Source organism: Hydra vulgaris, chromosome 14 (genome assembly GCF_038396675.1).
Source record: "Hydra vulgaris chromosome 14, alternate assembly HydraT2T_AEP".
NCBI lineage: Eukaryota > Metazoa > Cnidaria > Hydrozoa > Anthoathecata > Hydridae > Hydra > Hydra vulgaris.
In genome coordinates, this window is record NC_088933.1 from 11784258 (window position 1) to 11801843 (window position 17586).

The window sequence follows — 17586 nt, forward strand, 5'->3', positions numbered from 1 at the left end:
TCACAGACAACCCTTGGAGAAGAGATCACTAAAGTCTGATAAAATGCAGAACTAAAAGTTCTGCATTTTATCAGACTTTAACAAATATTATTTTTACATAGAATGTTGTGAAGCCATGCTTGATTAAGGAAGATAACAAATCCAAGTTGGTGTTAGATGTTATACCTTTGCCAGAACTTCACTTACTGATGGGCCTTGTAAATCATATCATCATTCCTAACCAAATTGTGGCCCGAGTTTGAGATGTGGGTTGCAAGCTTGGGATGTTTAAGAAAAGGATATCATTGTGGAACTTATGAAGGAAATACTTCAAAACGGATCCTAGAACAGTGCGATGAGCTAGAAAATATTTTGCCAGTAGAGCTATTACCTCTATTAAAACCGCTGCAAAAGTTCCACGTGGTAGTTTAAGGAACATTCGGAAACAGTTTAGATCCCAATTACAAAGAAGACATTCACGCATTCACGCAATCTTACATGATTACCCAAGAATACTGTAAGGAGGTTGAATATAAAATGTACTTTTTTGCTTTTAATAGTCTGTTCAAGCACATGGGTGTTTCACTATAAATGTCATACAAAAATTTTGTATAATTTTATACAAAATACTTTTCTGATAAAGATATCACTTCAATAAACAGCATAATTTAAAAAAAATTGATTGATATTTTATTATAGTATCTTTAAAAAGATTTAACTGTCACTTGGAAAGTACATGCTATTACAGTACACCTAGAAGAATTTATCTCCAGATCTGGGTACTCTCTTGGAAGATATGCAGAGCAGGCTTCTGAATCAGCTCATGCTAAAATGAAGCCTGTCATCAACAGATTCAATGTTTCCCAAATGAACAAAAAACATTTAACAAGAAGCAAGAGAATTGCAGAGGTGTTTAGTAGTAATAACCTGTAATAAAAGAACCTTGTCAAAGTTTTAATATAGTATTAAAGGATATATTTTCATTGATTTTTTAACTAAAATGTCGTAGTTTTGTTATATTTAACAAAAAATAATAATAAATATTTTTATTATCAACCATATTGTTGATTTAAATACTAATTACAGAAGTTACACCATTAAAAATCTTAAAAAAATATTATGAAATTTTTGCAAATTTTCAAACTTAATTTTCTCAAAAAGGGCCACACATTAGATTTTTTTAAAGTCAGATCTTCATAATGTATGACATTAGTGACCTAAATCCATTGAAACTTACGGGGTTTTTTAGACGTGTATAAGACGTGTATTAAATACTTTTATAACTAATGCTTAATGGAAACGGCAAATGACGTCTTTTAAAAATCTAATTTCGGCGTCTTCATTTTGTCGTCTAAAATTAAAATAAAGTCTAAAATTAAAAAAAATTTAAATAAAGTCATCATAAAATATGTTTTATGATGACTTTATTAAAACTTAAGGTTAAAATTTATGTCTTAACAGAATTTCTTGAGAGTTAGAAAGAAAAAAATAATTTGCTTGAAAATTATAATAATATAGTTTTGCCAAGTTTTATAAATTATAACTTTCATAAATCATAGTTTTTATAAATTTTAATTTTTATAAATTCTGATTTTTATAAATTATAACTCTTATAAACTATAATTTTTATAAATTATAATTTTTATAAATTATTATTTTTATAAATTATAATTTTTATAAATTATAATTTTTATAAATTATAATTTTTATAAATTTTAATTTTTATAAAATTTAATTTTTATGAAATATAATTTTTATAAAACATAGTTTTTATAAATTATAATTTTTGTAAAGTATTCTGTAAATTATAATTTTTGTAAATTATAATTTTCATAAATTATAATTTTCATATATTATAATTTTTATAAATTATAATTTTTAAAAATTATAATTTTTAAAAATTATAATTTTTATAAATTGTAGTTTTTATGAATAATGATTTTTATAAATTGTAAATTTTAAATAATAAGTAAAATTAAATTTATGGAAAAATAAAAAACATTCTTACAAGTGTTAATTGCTTTTTTTATCATATGCATTTTTTATTGGTTAATTTTTATTTTTCTGTTCAACTTTAAATTGTATTTTAATGTTGTTTGACGCAAACTTAAAATTTTCACAAAACTCATTTTTTTCTGAAAACAAGACAAATATTAATAAAATTGCTGTCTATAAATAAATAAATTTATATCGAAACCTTCCCAGCAGACCTTATTGTAATGGATTTGCAGTGGACCTATATAGGCATTTTGAGCAGTTAAATGAAATTTAATTCATAAGCTATTTAGTTGAGTATTACTGGCATCCGCTATACGTGGCCAGCCGAAAGCATTCCTTCAAGGATAAAGTGGTTATTCATATGTGAGCCACTTTTGGCAGCTGTCACCAATAGTCCATTAAGTAATGATGATCAAACTACAGACGATCGCCTAAAATGCCTATATAGGCCCACTAAAATTCTGTTTTAAACGTTTGCTGTGTTATGTATTTTGTTACTAAACATTAAAATTAAAAACCATAAATTTTTAAAAATTCACTAAAAATAGAAAAAAAATTTAACTCAATTCCATCTCTAAATATATTTTTCTCATTATTATTTGAAGTTATATAAGTTACTAATGAATAAATTTCATCAAAGAATAAATATAAATATTGATTTTATTTAAAAACATTTTTAGTTAAGAATTTTATATATAAAGTAGAGAAATTATGTACTTTAAATTATATACAAATAGTTAAATTATATATAGAGAGAGAAATATATATATGTAGAGAAATTATATACTTTAAATTATATATATATATACTTTAAATTATATATATATATATATATATATATATATATATTAACTTATATAGATCCACTTTAAAAAAGATAATTTAAAGCGGATTTTGTCATGTATGGTACATCCAATGTCGCAAAAAAGAAGTTGAAAAGACCTTTATAATTTAAAAGGACGGAAGTACGCTAACTCAGCGTCCAAAGGACTTTTTTTTTACGCCTCGTGCCAACTGGAACAGCTTTAACTGTTTGTAGCCATAATACTAATCTGTAGAAAGATCTTCCTCCTCATCATTACTAGAGTTAATGAGAGGCTCACCAGTTTTCACAATATTAAAAAAAAGTTAATTTTAAGATTGGTTGCTTTATCAAGTTAGATTCCAAGGGTCTACTCTATTTTTAACGCTTTTATTTTCTCTATCTAACAAGTTAATCAAACGTTTTAATGGTAATTCATAAGTGTGGAGACCACGGACAATCTAAATTAACTTTTGCTCTAACTTCAATTCCATAAAGTGCATTACTTATCCCACCCTTGAAACAATTATCTTTATTTATCAATACGACTACAATTATTTATTAAGTGAAATTTCAATTTTGTCATTACTAAAACTAATTTATTATTTTTATTATATCCACTAATACCTTTCATATAAACTAGTTCATTAGTCATTATTTTTCTCTCCATAAGGCAGATACAGGTAATGCGGGCACCAACTTTACAATTAAGAGGGCAGTAATGCTCAGAACATAGCAAAATTTTAATTTACAATCCATTAAGTCAAGTTGATATCATTGAATAAACTAAATTTTTGTTTTGTTACTTTATTTGGTTTAATTTGAGAAATCAGCCTAGCTATGTTCCAAGCATCTTTGGGTTTTGTTACCAAACTATGTTTTGAACTAAACGCAAGAGGCACAAACAAAACACTGGCCATTAACCGTTTTTCTGAAAGTTTATTGAATATATCCTGGATTAAATTTATATAATCAAGGACTTTTCTTTCATTTTTTTCTCTTAGAAAAATACCATATCTTAGGATAACTCTTTGTGTTGGCAGTTCAGCTGCTGGTAACTCTTTTCCGGATTTTAAATATTCACGCCATTTATATTTAATAAATACTTTTTATATAGCAATTTTTAAAATTTAATTAGAAATGTAATATATAATAATTTTTTGTTTTAAAATTAAGAGCTAATGAAATCAATATTGAAAACAAATATAATCCTGGTCAACTCTATTAATTGTATATAACTAATAAAACATAGATAAAGAATTGAAAACAATATAGCCTTAAATAAAAAGAAACGGTTAGTAATCGTGGCTCCATTTGTTTTCGTTCAAAAAATTTCATTTTATTTATAAAAACTATATTTCTCAAATTATTTCTCACTGTAAAACCTGTAAAAATAAACAAAAAGTAAATATATTTATTTCCTGTAATTTCCTATGGACAATCTTACTGACAATATATAAAAGCTGCAATGTATAGCCACCTAAAAATTGACCTTCTAATTAAAATATATAAGCTGAAGTTATAACATCTAAAACTTGGAAAAAACCCCAACTTTTAAGTACTCTGTAAATTACATTTTTTTAAATTTTTTAACTACAAAACGTATTACGCTAATCTTGTTATTATTTCTATAGATAGCATTGGTGTAAAGTTGATATAATATGCTTGTTGTAAATATTGAAATTGACTCTAAAAATATAAAAAATATAAAAAATTCAGATTGTTTTGCAATTTCGAAAGTATCTTATTGTCAAGTTTTGGAACGAAATGTATAAAATACTTTTTGAATTCCTCCTAATGATATATACAAAATTTGCCGGTGTTGTTGTTATTAGTTCTTTAGGTAGAAATGATGAACTTAATTATACTGCCGGACAATGTTTTTCTGCTATCAAATTTGCATTTGATAATTTGATCAAAGTATAATATATCTTTTTAGCATTAATATTAAGATTTTAGCAAAAATAATTATACTTTTTGTGTATTTTTCACTATCGGACATATATAGCAACAATTTATCCAACACAGATTAGCTATCGCTTTCGTTTTAACTTTATAGACCTCTTGAGGGCAGTTTCAATACAAAATTAATACTCTTGAGGGCAAAATCAATCAAGGAAATTACTTATTTGTTAAAATTAACTATTAATTAAAATAGCATTGAAAGTTTCATTAGTGTCCTGACATCTATTATGGATGTTTATAATATAATGTTGTATAATATGATATAATATACTATAATGCAATATAATTTAATACGCTGAGAACGTATAAAATATACCTTGGTCCACGTCTCTTATTTAAATATGTTTTTTAATTCAATAGTATTACATGTTTTGCGATTGCCTCTTGTTATATATGAATCTTTTGGTGGACAACCAGACTTAGTTTTTTAAATTTTTTACTTTATGGATATCGAAAAGTGATCCTAATAATGATATAAACGTCCTAGTTTCAAATGTTGTTCCCTGTTTAATGTTAATGAGGATATTATCAAATGTTGTTACTGTGGGAAATTTTGAATAAATTAATCATCAAGGTTCATTTCGCAAAAACATATAAAGTTTAATTTCTTATTTTCTTATTTAATAACTTATTTTTGCAAATGTGTTTTTGATAAAAGTTTCTAATGATTTAATTTTACCTCTTCAAAGACGATTTGCAGATCCAATTAAAATATTTTGGAACTTTTTCTTAACAATTTGAATAAAAAAACTTTCATAGTTATCATATGACAACCATAGAATTTTTTTTTTCTTACAATCATATTTTATTTAAAATGATTTTAAGTTAAAAATTTAAGTTTACAGTTTTACTTTTACTTGAAAATTGAATTGCGGCAACATCTTCTTAATTTTCATTTATAGCGTTTAATTTCCTAGTTTGTTAAGTTATTAAAACTAATATAAGTTTATATTTTGTCTTTTGCTTAATAAATAGTGATAATAAACACAAATGAAGTCTTCCATGGTGGCTTATTTTGTTAGCTTGTCAGTTGATCGTGGAGTTTTGAACACTTTTGCTTACAAATATAACAGAAGTAAAAAGTAAAGCAAAAAGTTCGCTTCTTGGCCTAGTGGCAAAAATAAACTGCAGTATCTGTTCTTATTTTGGCTTCTAACTGCCTTTTACTTAGATATGGTAATGTTATAAAGCAGGTAGAGCATAAAATCGAAACCATGACAACCGATAGTGATCCCGGTCGTATTCGCTTCCTTTACGTCCGGAAAACACTAAACGATCTGTCTTATCCGGACGTAAAATGGAGATAAACCATCAAGTTGGCGCGACTAGGATTCTCCCTTGTGACAACTAATAAACCCTTAAGTGGGGTAAATACAGAGTCTCGCTTCCATATAAACTTGCCTTCTAGGTGTGCGGTGTAGCAGATGTCTCTAGTTGGTCGGCAAAAAATAATGTCACAAAACTTTTTGTTTAAATTTTTTTAACTTTTGTATAAATTTTTTATAAACTTTTTTTTTAATTTTTTTTTTTTTTTTTTTTTTTTTTTTTTTTCTTTCGCTGTTTATATAAAATAAAATAATAAAATTACAATGAAACTTTTACGTTACACAAAGAATATATATAAGACAGACAGGAGCTCAAAGAAGATACGGATGACTGGTGTCACCACAATCTTTTCATAGAGCCCCTTTACAATAACATTTAAAGCCCACATGGCTTTAGTAAATTTACAATAAAACATTTTTTCTGAAAAATACTACGTGAAGAATAAAACTCAATAACATAATTTACAATAACATTAAATAACATTTAAAGCCCACAAGCCTTTAGTAAATTTACAATAAAATATTTTTTCTGAAAAATACTAGGTGAAGAATAAAAACTCATATATACATCCTCATATATACACATACACATACACAAACACATATCCAAACATACTTACACACACATATATAAACATACACGCATAAATATCAGAAGTTAAGGAGATGCAATTTCATTTGTCGTTTAAAAGAGGAAGTGCTTTTCAAATCTTTTATATTGTTATTTTTTAACTGATTCCATAATGACGGACCTTGGTTAATAATTGAGAATTTTGACACTTGCGATTTTACTCTGCTCAATTGATAGTTATGGTTGCTATTTGATCGAAGATTGTATTTTTGTGAAAACGCCAATGTAAAAATATCAGAAAATACTTTTGGCAGCAAGTTATTCTTATATTTATACATAAATATTAATATTTGAAGCGAATTAAGTTTTGATATATTTAACACATTCATGTATTTCATTACAGGGGAAGGGTTTTCTAATCTTTTTAAATAGTTAACCGCTTTACATGCGTGGTTTTGTAGCCTCTGTAATCTTATTAATTTAGTTTTGTGTGTGTTAGCCCAAACAATATTAGCGTAAGAGAGATGACAATGAACAAGACTGAAGTAAAGCATTTTGCGTGCATTTATAATCAAAAAAGGCCCTAGATTTATATAATACACTTATAGCAGAAGATATTTTTGCTTCAATAAGACTAATATGTTTTTTCCATGATAGGTTCTCATCAAATAATACTCCCAAAAACCTTGTATAATTTACTCGATTTATTTCATTTTTATTAATTGACAGTTTTGGCAATTTTAACGGAAGATTAGTTGATTGTCTTATTTTATGGAAGAGAGTAAAACTTGTTTTTTTACAATTTAATGATACCTTATTAGCTATAAACCATTGGTTAAAGCTTTCCAGTTCAGCGTTCATTGTTTCGAACAATATTTTTACATCAGAATTGCTGTAGAATAAATTTGTATCGTCTGCATACATAACTGACGATATTTTATGAGAAGCTTTATTCATATCATTAACATATATTAAAAATAATAAAGGTCCCAAGATCGATCCCTGTGGGACACCGCAATCAATATCAAGAGCTCCTGACTCCTCCAGGACAACAAACTGTTTTCTATTAAAAAGATAACTTTTAACCCACTTATATGTTAGGCCTTTAATGCCGTAATGCTTTAACTTTGAAAGCAAAATTCCGTGATCAACGGTATCGAATGCCTTAGAGAGATCGATAAATACTCCAAGTACTTGTTCCCCTTTATCAAAGCACATAGATATTTTATTAGAAAGTTCAATAATAGCGTGTTCAGTAGAGCAGTATCTCTGAAATCCAAATTGATTTTTGTATAAAAGCGTATTTAATGTCAAGTAATCATAAATTCTATTAAAAATTACCCTTTCAAATATTTTTGAAAAGACAGGGAGTAGTGATATAGGGCGGTAATTGGAAACAGAAGAACAATCACCATTTTTAAAAACTGGGTGAATTTTAGCTAATTTTAATTTATCAGGAAATATACTATTCTCAAATGAAAATGCTATTAAATAAAATAATGGTTTACTTATACTATCCATAACATAGATAGCTACATTACTAGTAATGTCGTCATATCCACATGACTTGTTACGCTTTAGTTCAAATAGTGCTTTGTTAAACTCGTGTTTATTTATTTTTTCATTAGTTATGCTAGTCGCGGGTTTATCTCCCAAGTATTCATCAAACATTTTAGTCGACTGAACAATATTAGATGCAAGAAAGGCGCCTACATTAACAAAATATTTGTTAAATTCTTGACATATATTTTTTTCACTTGTTATAGTTTTGTTGTTAATAATTACTTGTTTTGGTAAGCAAGAGAGTTTCTTTTTCTCTCTTCCAGTTACTTCATTTATAATAGACCAAGTTTTCTTGATATCAAACTTGTTTTTATCCAGCTGATTAGAATAGTACTTTACTTTAGCTTGTTTTAAGTTATTTTGATAAAACTTTTTATAAGATTTGTACGCATTTTCGTCAATTTCCTTTTTAGATTTTAGAAATTTTATATAAAGCTTTTGTTTTCTTTTTGATGATTTTATCAAATTATTTGTCATCCATGGGTTTTTAAGTTGTTTATTTTTTATTTCAGTGGTTAATTTTGGGCAGACATTGTCATAAACATTTTGAAAAGTATTCAAAAAATTCTCGAACGCGCTATTGGGGTCTGCTGAGGAATAGACATCTTCCCATCGCTCTTCGTACAACTTCTTTTTAAGTTTATCTAGGCTTTTAATACAAAGATTTCTTTTAGTAACAAATACTTTTTTATTGCCGTCGTTACATGAATCTCCGTGCGCAATGTGATAGATAGGAAAATGATCAGAGAAATCTGAAATAAAAATGCCAGATTCGAAATAAGTATCTAAAAAATTATTAGTTAAAATATTATCAATTGAGGACGAAGTAGTTTTTGTAATACGCGTTGGCTTAAAAATGGTAGATATAATGTTAAATTCAAGTAGTAAATTAAAAAAGTTTTTTGTATTTAAAAACTTTTCATAACACATAGCATCCAAGTTTAAATCACCAGCGAAAAAAATATGCTTATTCTGAATGCTCATTTGCGATATAATTGCTCTAAGGCTATTTTGAAAGTTAATTTGCTTACCGCATGGTGGTCGATAAAGCGAGGAGATTAAAAAAGGCTTACCAGTTTTATTTAGAATTTCAATACACAAAGTTTCAATATGTTTGTTTGCTTTACAAAATGTTTTTTTTGCTTTAAATACAAACTTGTTAAGAATATAGATTGCAACGCCGCCTCCCATGCTTCCAACACGTGGTTGACTTATTATTTTGTATGATGATAAATTGTACAAAGAATTTTCTGACAAAGGCATTTTTGCATCTTCCCAAGTTTCTGAGATACATATAACATCAAAAAGATAGTTTATAGAGTAATAAAAATGTTTAAAAGCCTCAAAGTTTTTATTCATTGATCTTATGTTTATACTTAGGATACTAAAATCTTTATTGTTTTTTTCTCTATTAAACTCATCAGGTTTATAGTATGAGTTGTCGAGACAACTAATATTTATTTCAGTCAAAAAACTATATTCATTTTTGTTAGCTCTTAAAAAGTTTAAAACTGGAGACTCTAAGTTTTCAATATTAATTGTTATATTATTCTTGTTAGTTGAACTCATTTCTTATTAGATCGTTTAATAATTTTTAATCAAGTCAATAAGTAATATAAAAATAAAAACAATAAAAATAAATTTGTTTTCACTTATCTTTGTTTGACGTCGCATTGCTTATACTCGGCATTTCTCTTACGATCAGGCGGTTGTATACTACCTTCGCATATTTTCCCTGACTTCGATGGATTTTTGCTTGTGCAAATAATTCTTTGCGGATTCTCATAGTTTCTTCACTAAAGTCTTCATTAATAAAAATATTTTTCCCCTTAAGATTTCTTGCCCTAGCCAGAACGTTTTCTTTTTCCTGCCAGTTTAATAACTTGCAAATAATTGTCCTAGGCTTGTTTTCAAATTTTCCAACCCGATGGGCTCTTTCTATGGTTATTGGTTCATTTATTTGAAGATCCTCTTTAATAAGCGTTTTCAATTTTTTTAAAACTTCCTCGCTTGTCTCATTGGGTCTCTCTTCAACACCCACAATTCGCAAATTGTTTCGGCGATTTCGATCTTCCAAGTCAACTGTTTTCCTTTTATTCTCGGTGGATTCGCTGACAAATTTTCCTTGAAAAGATTTGATTCCGATTAACGAAGTTTTAATTTCGTCCATTTTTTTGTCAACTTTGCTTATTTTTGTCTCAAGTTGATCACCGTTAAAATTTAGGCCACGTTTAAGGTCTTCAACATCTCTTTCTAAGCTATCAATTTTTTCTTGGAAGCTTCTGAAAGTTTCTTTAAAGCACTTTAAAATTGTGTCAGATTGAATTGACATTAATTCTCTTAGCATTCCCATAGTAATTACCTTTTCATTCTCCATAACAATAATCAAAAAAATATAAAAGTCAAATATATTAAAATATCTCTAACTTTCTTCGTTTACACGTGCGCTCTGCTCAATGCTCAAGTTACGATTACAAGTTAGTATTGATGAGTTACGATTACAAGTTAGTATTACAAGTTAGTATTAATAAAGATTGTTAAAAAAAAATTAAATTGCAGATTCCAAATTTTAATGCAATAGTATTAGTCAAATTACACATTCTAACGTCTAGTCTGTGCGCGTTTTTCTATACTTTATTTCTTACACTTCTGACTTTTACTCTTTTTTACTTCTGTTATTCTCAAAGTTAGTTACTCTTGATCAGTCAAAGCAGGTTATGATGCTCTTTAATGAACTGAACTTATCTTTGCGGATCTTGGTTTGTATCCCCTATGTGGCAATTAGCCGGAGAAAGATAAACCACAATATTTTTGAAACTAAAATTTGCTAATAATAATATTAATTGCAAACTTCAAAGTTTAATGCATTAATACTAGTTTAGTTCCACATTCTAAGATTAAAAAACTTAAATAAATAAAGAACTTCAATTCAAATTATAGAAAAAATACTTCACAGGAAGTTGAGAATTGCTATAAATAGTTTTATAAAAACGAAGTTTTGTTGCAAACAGGAAGATATAATAGCTAAATTATTTTTCAAAAATATAGTTGTAAAAAAGAATTCTTTAAAATTAGAGCAATTTTAGTTTGATTATTTCTTTTTCAAAACTAATTTTTTTTAAATAGTCTAGCTAATGTAACTTCCGGTTTAAAACATACAGTACAGTTTTTATAAAATCAATTATAACAATTCCTAACTTACCGAGAAATATTTTTTTTATAATTTGAATTTTTTGATATTTAGTCATTCTTCCTGATGAACCACCTGAATGTAAAACAGACTGAAGAAAAAATTTAGATAAGTGTTCTTCTACTAACTTATTATTGCTTTGTTTTTTAAGAACATTGAGGACTCTATTTATGAACACAATAACTTAACTATACAGAAAGAGAGAGAGAGAGAGAGAGAGAGAGAGAGCGAGAGAGAGAGAGAGAGAGATAGGGTAAGGAGGGGCAAAATGAGACACCTAAGCACTAATTTTTCTATTACAGCTTGATATCTTTAAAATCTTCTACCATCCTACTATAACCTTACAAAGTATGAGTTGCAATACTGCCGCGGTTTGGTCATCAGAGATCATTTATTAAGAACACCTATCCGGTCTCATTTTTTCAAAATGAGAGAGAAACAAATATAATACATAATCAAACTGTCTCTAGTCAACCATATAATCAAAGACGCTGTCACTTTTCACTTAAACCACATATTGCTTCACCAGTATTTTGAAATAAACAACAGCCAAATGAGCTCAAGTTGTACATTTTAAGCATTGACTTCATATCTCTCTTCTTGCCGCTCTACTCCATAATCCATTAGAAAATAATGCCTCCAGTCTTCAACACTTAAACTTTCAACCCTTTTTTTCACTAGTCTTCAACAATTAAACTTTCAATCCTTTTTTTACCCTATTCAACGCACATTTATTTTCTATTTTTTGTTCTTTTAAATTTTTTTATTTATGAGACGATTCAAATAATTATGTAATCTGATGTTGTTATTATCTGTGATTCAACTCTTTTTCTTGGTAGTAAAATGTTTTTTGGAATAGCTAAGATATTAAAAAAGCGGTTACTATAATAAAGCCAATGTTTTCTAAGCATCCTGACAAATTTGTAAAAAAGTGTTTGAACTTACTTGTCAGTCTACTTCATAAGGTTTATGTAAGATGACGTTAGAGCTTTTATCATTATTAAATTAAATGTTTGGAATTATATCCCAAAAGGATAACTAAGGATAAATTCTACATGCACGAAAAGCCAAAATAGGCAACTTCTACAGAGGCAACTTTTTTATGGTTTTGGAGAATATACCTCCAAGTTAACTACTTATTTTTTTTTTTTTTAAAAATAATCGTTATTAAAATAAATTGTCAACGAAATTATATAAAAGTTTCAAAAAAAACAATCATTTTATAAAAAAATTATTATTTAAGATTTTTTTTTTAGAATTATTATTTTTGAAATTTTTATATAATTTTGCTTCTTTTGAGACCCAACTTGGCATACTTTTGAAAAACTTATTTTTTTAATATTAGGGACCTGGTAAGTGTTCAAGGGTCTGGTGCTCCCTTTAAACCTAATAAAGTTTTAAAAAATTTAACAAAGTTGCTTGTGAGAACCAATAGGAAGTTTTAAGAATATGAATATATCTTTTTTAGAATATAGGGGATGGATTTCACACCCTAATATATATATATATATATATATATATATATATATATATATATATATATATATATATATATATATATATATATATACATATATATATATATATATAAATATATATATATATATATATATATATATATATATATATATATATATATATATATATATATATATATATATATATATATATATATATATATATATATATATATATATATATATATATATATATATATATATGTGTGTATTTATATGAAGACCACACGGGAAAAAACATCACATTTCACATTTAAAAAGTTTTTAATTAGAAACATCACATTTCACATTTATAAAGGTTTTCAATTAGAAAACACAAATAAGTTGTAAATTAGAAAAAATTATTTCTTGATTAATTTATCTGAAGATTACATTTTTAATAAAATATTTGTAACTTTTATTAAAAAAATTTTTTTCCTAACTCTATACAAAAACTTTTATAAATGATTCATAAATACTTTCTCAAAACTTTTTAAATGTGACTATGCCGTTTTTTCCCGTGTGGTCTTCATATATGTATATATACATATATATATATATATATATATATATATATATATATATATATATATATATATATATATATATATATATATATATATATATGTATATATATATATATATATACATATATATATATATATATATATATGTATATACATATATATATAAATATACATATATATATATATATATATATATATATATATATATATATATATATATATATATATATATATATATATATATATATATATATATCAGGTAACCAAAAAAGTTTGTGCGGTTTTTCCGTATATAATAAAAACACACAAAACGACAAAAGTAAGTACATTTATTCATCAAAATAGTCACAATTAGCATCTAAAACCTTTTCCCAACGTAAAATAAGCTTATTTATTCCACTTCTAAAAAATTCTCGGTCTTTTGAGTCTATAAAAGCTTTCAACTCCATTTCAACCGCGTCCTGGTCTCGGAACTGCTGTCCTTTTAAATGATTTCCCAGGGAAAGGAAAAAATGGAAATCAGTAGGGGAGAGGTCTAGCGAGTATGGTGGATGAGGCAAACTCTCCCAACCAAGGCTTTGGAGCTTGTCCTGAGTCAGACTCGACAGCGTCCTTCAGTTCATCCTCATCAACCAACAATGGGCGTCCAGAACGCGGCAGGTCTTCGATGGACTCATCTCCCTAAGAGAATCGCTGAAACCACTTCTGTGCTGTGCGTTCACTTACTGTACCTTCTCCAAATGCTGTGCAGATGTTTTTAGCCGCTTGTGCTGCATTCTTTCCAAGTTTGAACTCGTAAAGTAAGCAAGATCGAATAATCGTTGGTTGGGTTGCGATCCTTTCTTTACACAAAACCTTTCCTGTAAGCTCGTTACAAGCCTACACTATATATGCAGCAACTGCGCGTGACACACGCGTTCTATTACGCAACAAAGCTACTTGCCTTGTGCGATGTGGGTGTTGTAAAAAATGCTAAAAACAATTAAATTACCAAAAACCGCACGAACTTTTTTGGTTACCTAATATATATATATATACAGTATGTCAAAAAAAAATTTTGATATTTTGTTTTTATTGAATCGACATCACCCCCTAGTGATGTTGATTCAATAAAAACAAAATATTAAAAAACATTTTTATAACAAGAAACTAATATTCTTATACTTAAAACAAAAATTATTCACTAAATTAGAAAAAGTGTAAGTCAAAAAAATGTATCACCCCCTAATCATTTTTTAACTTTTCTGTTGTTTAAGTTAGTAAAATTGCAGAAAATAAGCCAAAAACAATCAAATTTGATTGATCGAAGTTATTCTGACTAATTTTTTAGCAAAGTTTGTTTTCTTTTTAGGTTCTTAATAAGAAAATTATGGCGAAAAGATATGAAATTCATGAACCAGTAAAGAAACTGATCCTGGGACACTATAAAAGTGGAAAAGGATATAAAACTATTTCTAAAATAGTCCATGTTAAGCCTAATAGTGTAGGAAATATCGTTAGAAAATATAAAAAAATGGGTACTGTTAAAAATTTGCCAAGAAAAGGACGCCCAGCTAAGACTACCCAACGCATTGATAGAGAAATTATTCGAAAAGTTGAACAAGATCGAGGATTATCTGCACCAGAGCTTGCGAAAGATTTACAAACAGATCATGGTATAACTTTAAATCCTCAAACTGTTCGCAATCGCTTGAAAAAATCGAGGTTTTGTAGGTAGAGTTGCTCCAAAAAAGCCTTTTTTGAGTAAAAAGAATCAAAAGAAAAGATTGGCTTGGGCTAAGAAACATTCAAATTGGACTATTGACCAATGACAAAGAGTTTTATGGTCCGATGAAACAAAATTATGTTTGTTTGGTTCTGATAGTATCATACGCAAATGGAGAAAAAATGATGAACGCCTAAATCCTAAATGTATGAGACCAACTGTCAAGCATGGGGGAGGTGACATTAAGCTTTATTATAAAATTTCAATATAATATATACTTCTAACTTATTTTTTCCTCTTATCATAGGTCAAATGATGGTTTGGGGCTCTTTTGCTTGGAGTGGTGTTGGCAAACTCGAATTCATTGACGGAAAAATGAGAAAAGAGGTTTTTGCTGACATTCTGAAGCGAAAACCGAGATCAGGCGCTAAAAGTGCTGTCTTATCTCGTACTTTTATTTTTCAACAGGATGGAGATCCTAAACACACATCAAAGTTAACTACTGAGTGGTTAAAGAAAAGTAGTATGAAGATGTTAGATTGGGTTCCTCAGTCGACAGACCTAAATCCGATTTAAAGTTTATGGAATCATTTTAAAATTAAAGTAGCTGATCCAAAACCATCCAGTGTGTCGCAATTAAAGGCAATTTTCATTGAGGAGTGGGAAAAATGTGACACAAAATCGCTCAAAAACTTAGTAAATTCAATGCCTAAAAGATGTCTTGCAGTCATCAAGGCAAAAGGCGCACAAATAGACTATTAATTTTATATTAGCAAAATAATTATTTAAGGGGTGATACACTTTTTTGACTTACAATTTTTCTAATTTAGTGGATAATTTTTATCTTAAGTATAAGAATATTAATTTCTTGTAATAAAAATGTTTTTTGATATAAATTCAATATTAAAAAAAAAAAATTCGGGTCAAAAATCTATATTTAAGCATATAAAAGTTTGTTTTTATTGAAAAACCATCAGGGGGTGATAGACTTTTTTGACATACTGTATATATACATACATACACACACATATATATACATACATACATATATGTATATATATATACATGCATACATATATATATATATATATATATATATATGTATATATATATATATATATATATATGTATATATATATATATATATATATATATATATTTATATATTTATACTTATATATAAATATATATATATGTATGTGTGTGTATGTGTGTGTGTGTGTGTGTGTGTGTGTGTGTATATACTTATACATACTAAAGTAAGGTGGATTAGCTCTCCCCTATTAATATACTTTTCTTTCAAGTTGCAGGAGGGCAAGTGAGAAAAGCAAAATTAACGCAGTAATAGACTTTTTTTTAAACTATTAACAAATTATTGTTTAAAAATACTAATACTTGTGTTTGATGCTAAATCTGTTTTCTTTTCTTCTTGCCTACTCTTTTGTAAAAATGGTTAAACAAAAACAAATCCTGTCTTTTCTTCTCCTTGGTTGTTCTCTTTGGTTGTTGATCATTTCTTTAACTAGTTTCAGGGCCATCTCTGATGAGTCATTGAGCACATCATGGATTTAAATAATAATTTCAAACTCAAGTTAAAAATAATTGAACTTCCAGAACTGTGAAGGGATCTTAAGCCACTGCAACTCACTCTTTTCATGTCTAATTTTATTAAAGATAAGCCAAGATTGCTCAGTTACTAGAGCACTAAGAGATCGAGACTGATCTTCCGAATCTATAGAGTGAAGATCAGTCTCTTATTGACCATAACACGTTCAAGTGGATATACTTTAGGTTTTGCGGGAAGGGTACTGTACAATGCTTTTGAATGCTTTTGAATCTTCTCTGTTCGGGAAATATTCATCTGCTAAAGCAAGCACAACTAAGACAAAATCAAGATGTGCTTTTTACATGATTTTATTTCTGAAGTAACTCCATGAAGATTTATATCCATGAACATCTTCATCTGCCACAGCATTATCATTGTCCTACAATATATTTTAGAAAAATTTGAATAATTCATAAATCAAAAAGTTAACTACTTAGTTTTTAACCTTTTATTCTTATTTTTAACCTGATATGGAGCAGCAGTTGCAGATACAACTCTAAGGACCTAAAAGATGCCTCAAAAACATAGCCATATCTCTTTTATATTTTCCTCTGATAAGTTCGGAATGATTTCCAACAGTAAATTTATTTTAAGGTAATACAATGTTTTTGTCATGATTCTTGCATGATGCAACGGACCAAGAACACAAAATTTGAACCTTTTTTTTTGAAAAACTGCTTTAATGGATTTTAGGTCTTTAAAGAGCTGATCACCTGGACCAAACATTTTACTACCGGGAAAAATTTTGTTAAAGTGGGTATTATTTCTTTCTAAAACGAGATGTCTACAGGAAAGAAAAAGTAGTGGCTCCGTGGTTCTTTCCAGTGTTGCAGTAGTATCAAAACGTATACACTGTATA

At 27.5% G+C, this 17586-nt stretch overlaps 1 protein-coding gene across 1 annotated transcript; it reads left to right on the top strand.

Moving 5' to 3' along the window:
* The first annotated feature begins 13960 nt into the window (after positions 1–13960).
* On the top strand, positions 13961–15697 carry LOC136090922 (uncharacterized). The gene is made up of 4 exons (XM_065817899.1): positions 13961–14076; positions 14609–14615; positions 14768–15071; positions 15429–15697. Exons 1-4 carry the CDS (start codon positions 13961–13963, stop codon positions 15695–15697), a joined length of 696 nt encoding a protein of 231 aa, XP_065673971.1.
* The last annotated feature ends 1889 nt before the right edge of the window (positions 15698–17586 follow it).

What these genes read in the sequence shown, in the direction of transcription:
- LOC136090922 (XM_065817899.1), top strand. Translation starts at nt 13,961, where the DNA reads ATGGTGGATGAGGCAAACTCTCCCAACCAAGGCTTTGGAGCTTGTCCT. An exon ending in AGATTTACAAACAGATCATG is followed by an intron (nt 15,072 to 15,428) that starts GTATAACTTTAA and finishes CTCTTATCATAG; the next exon opens with GTCAAATGATGGTTTGGGGC.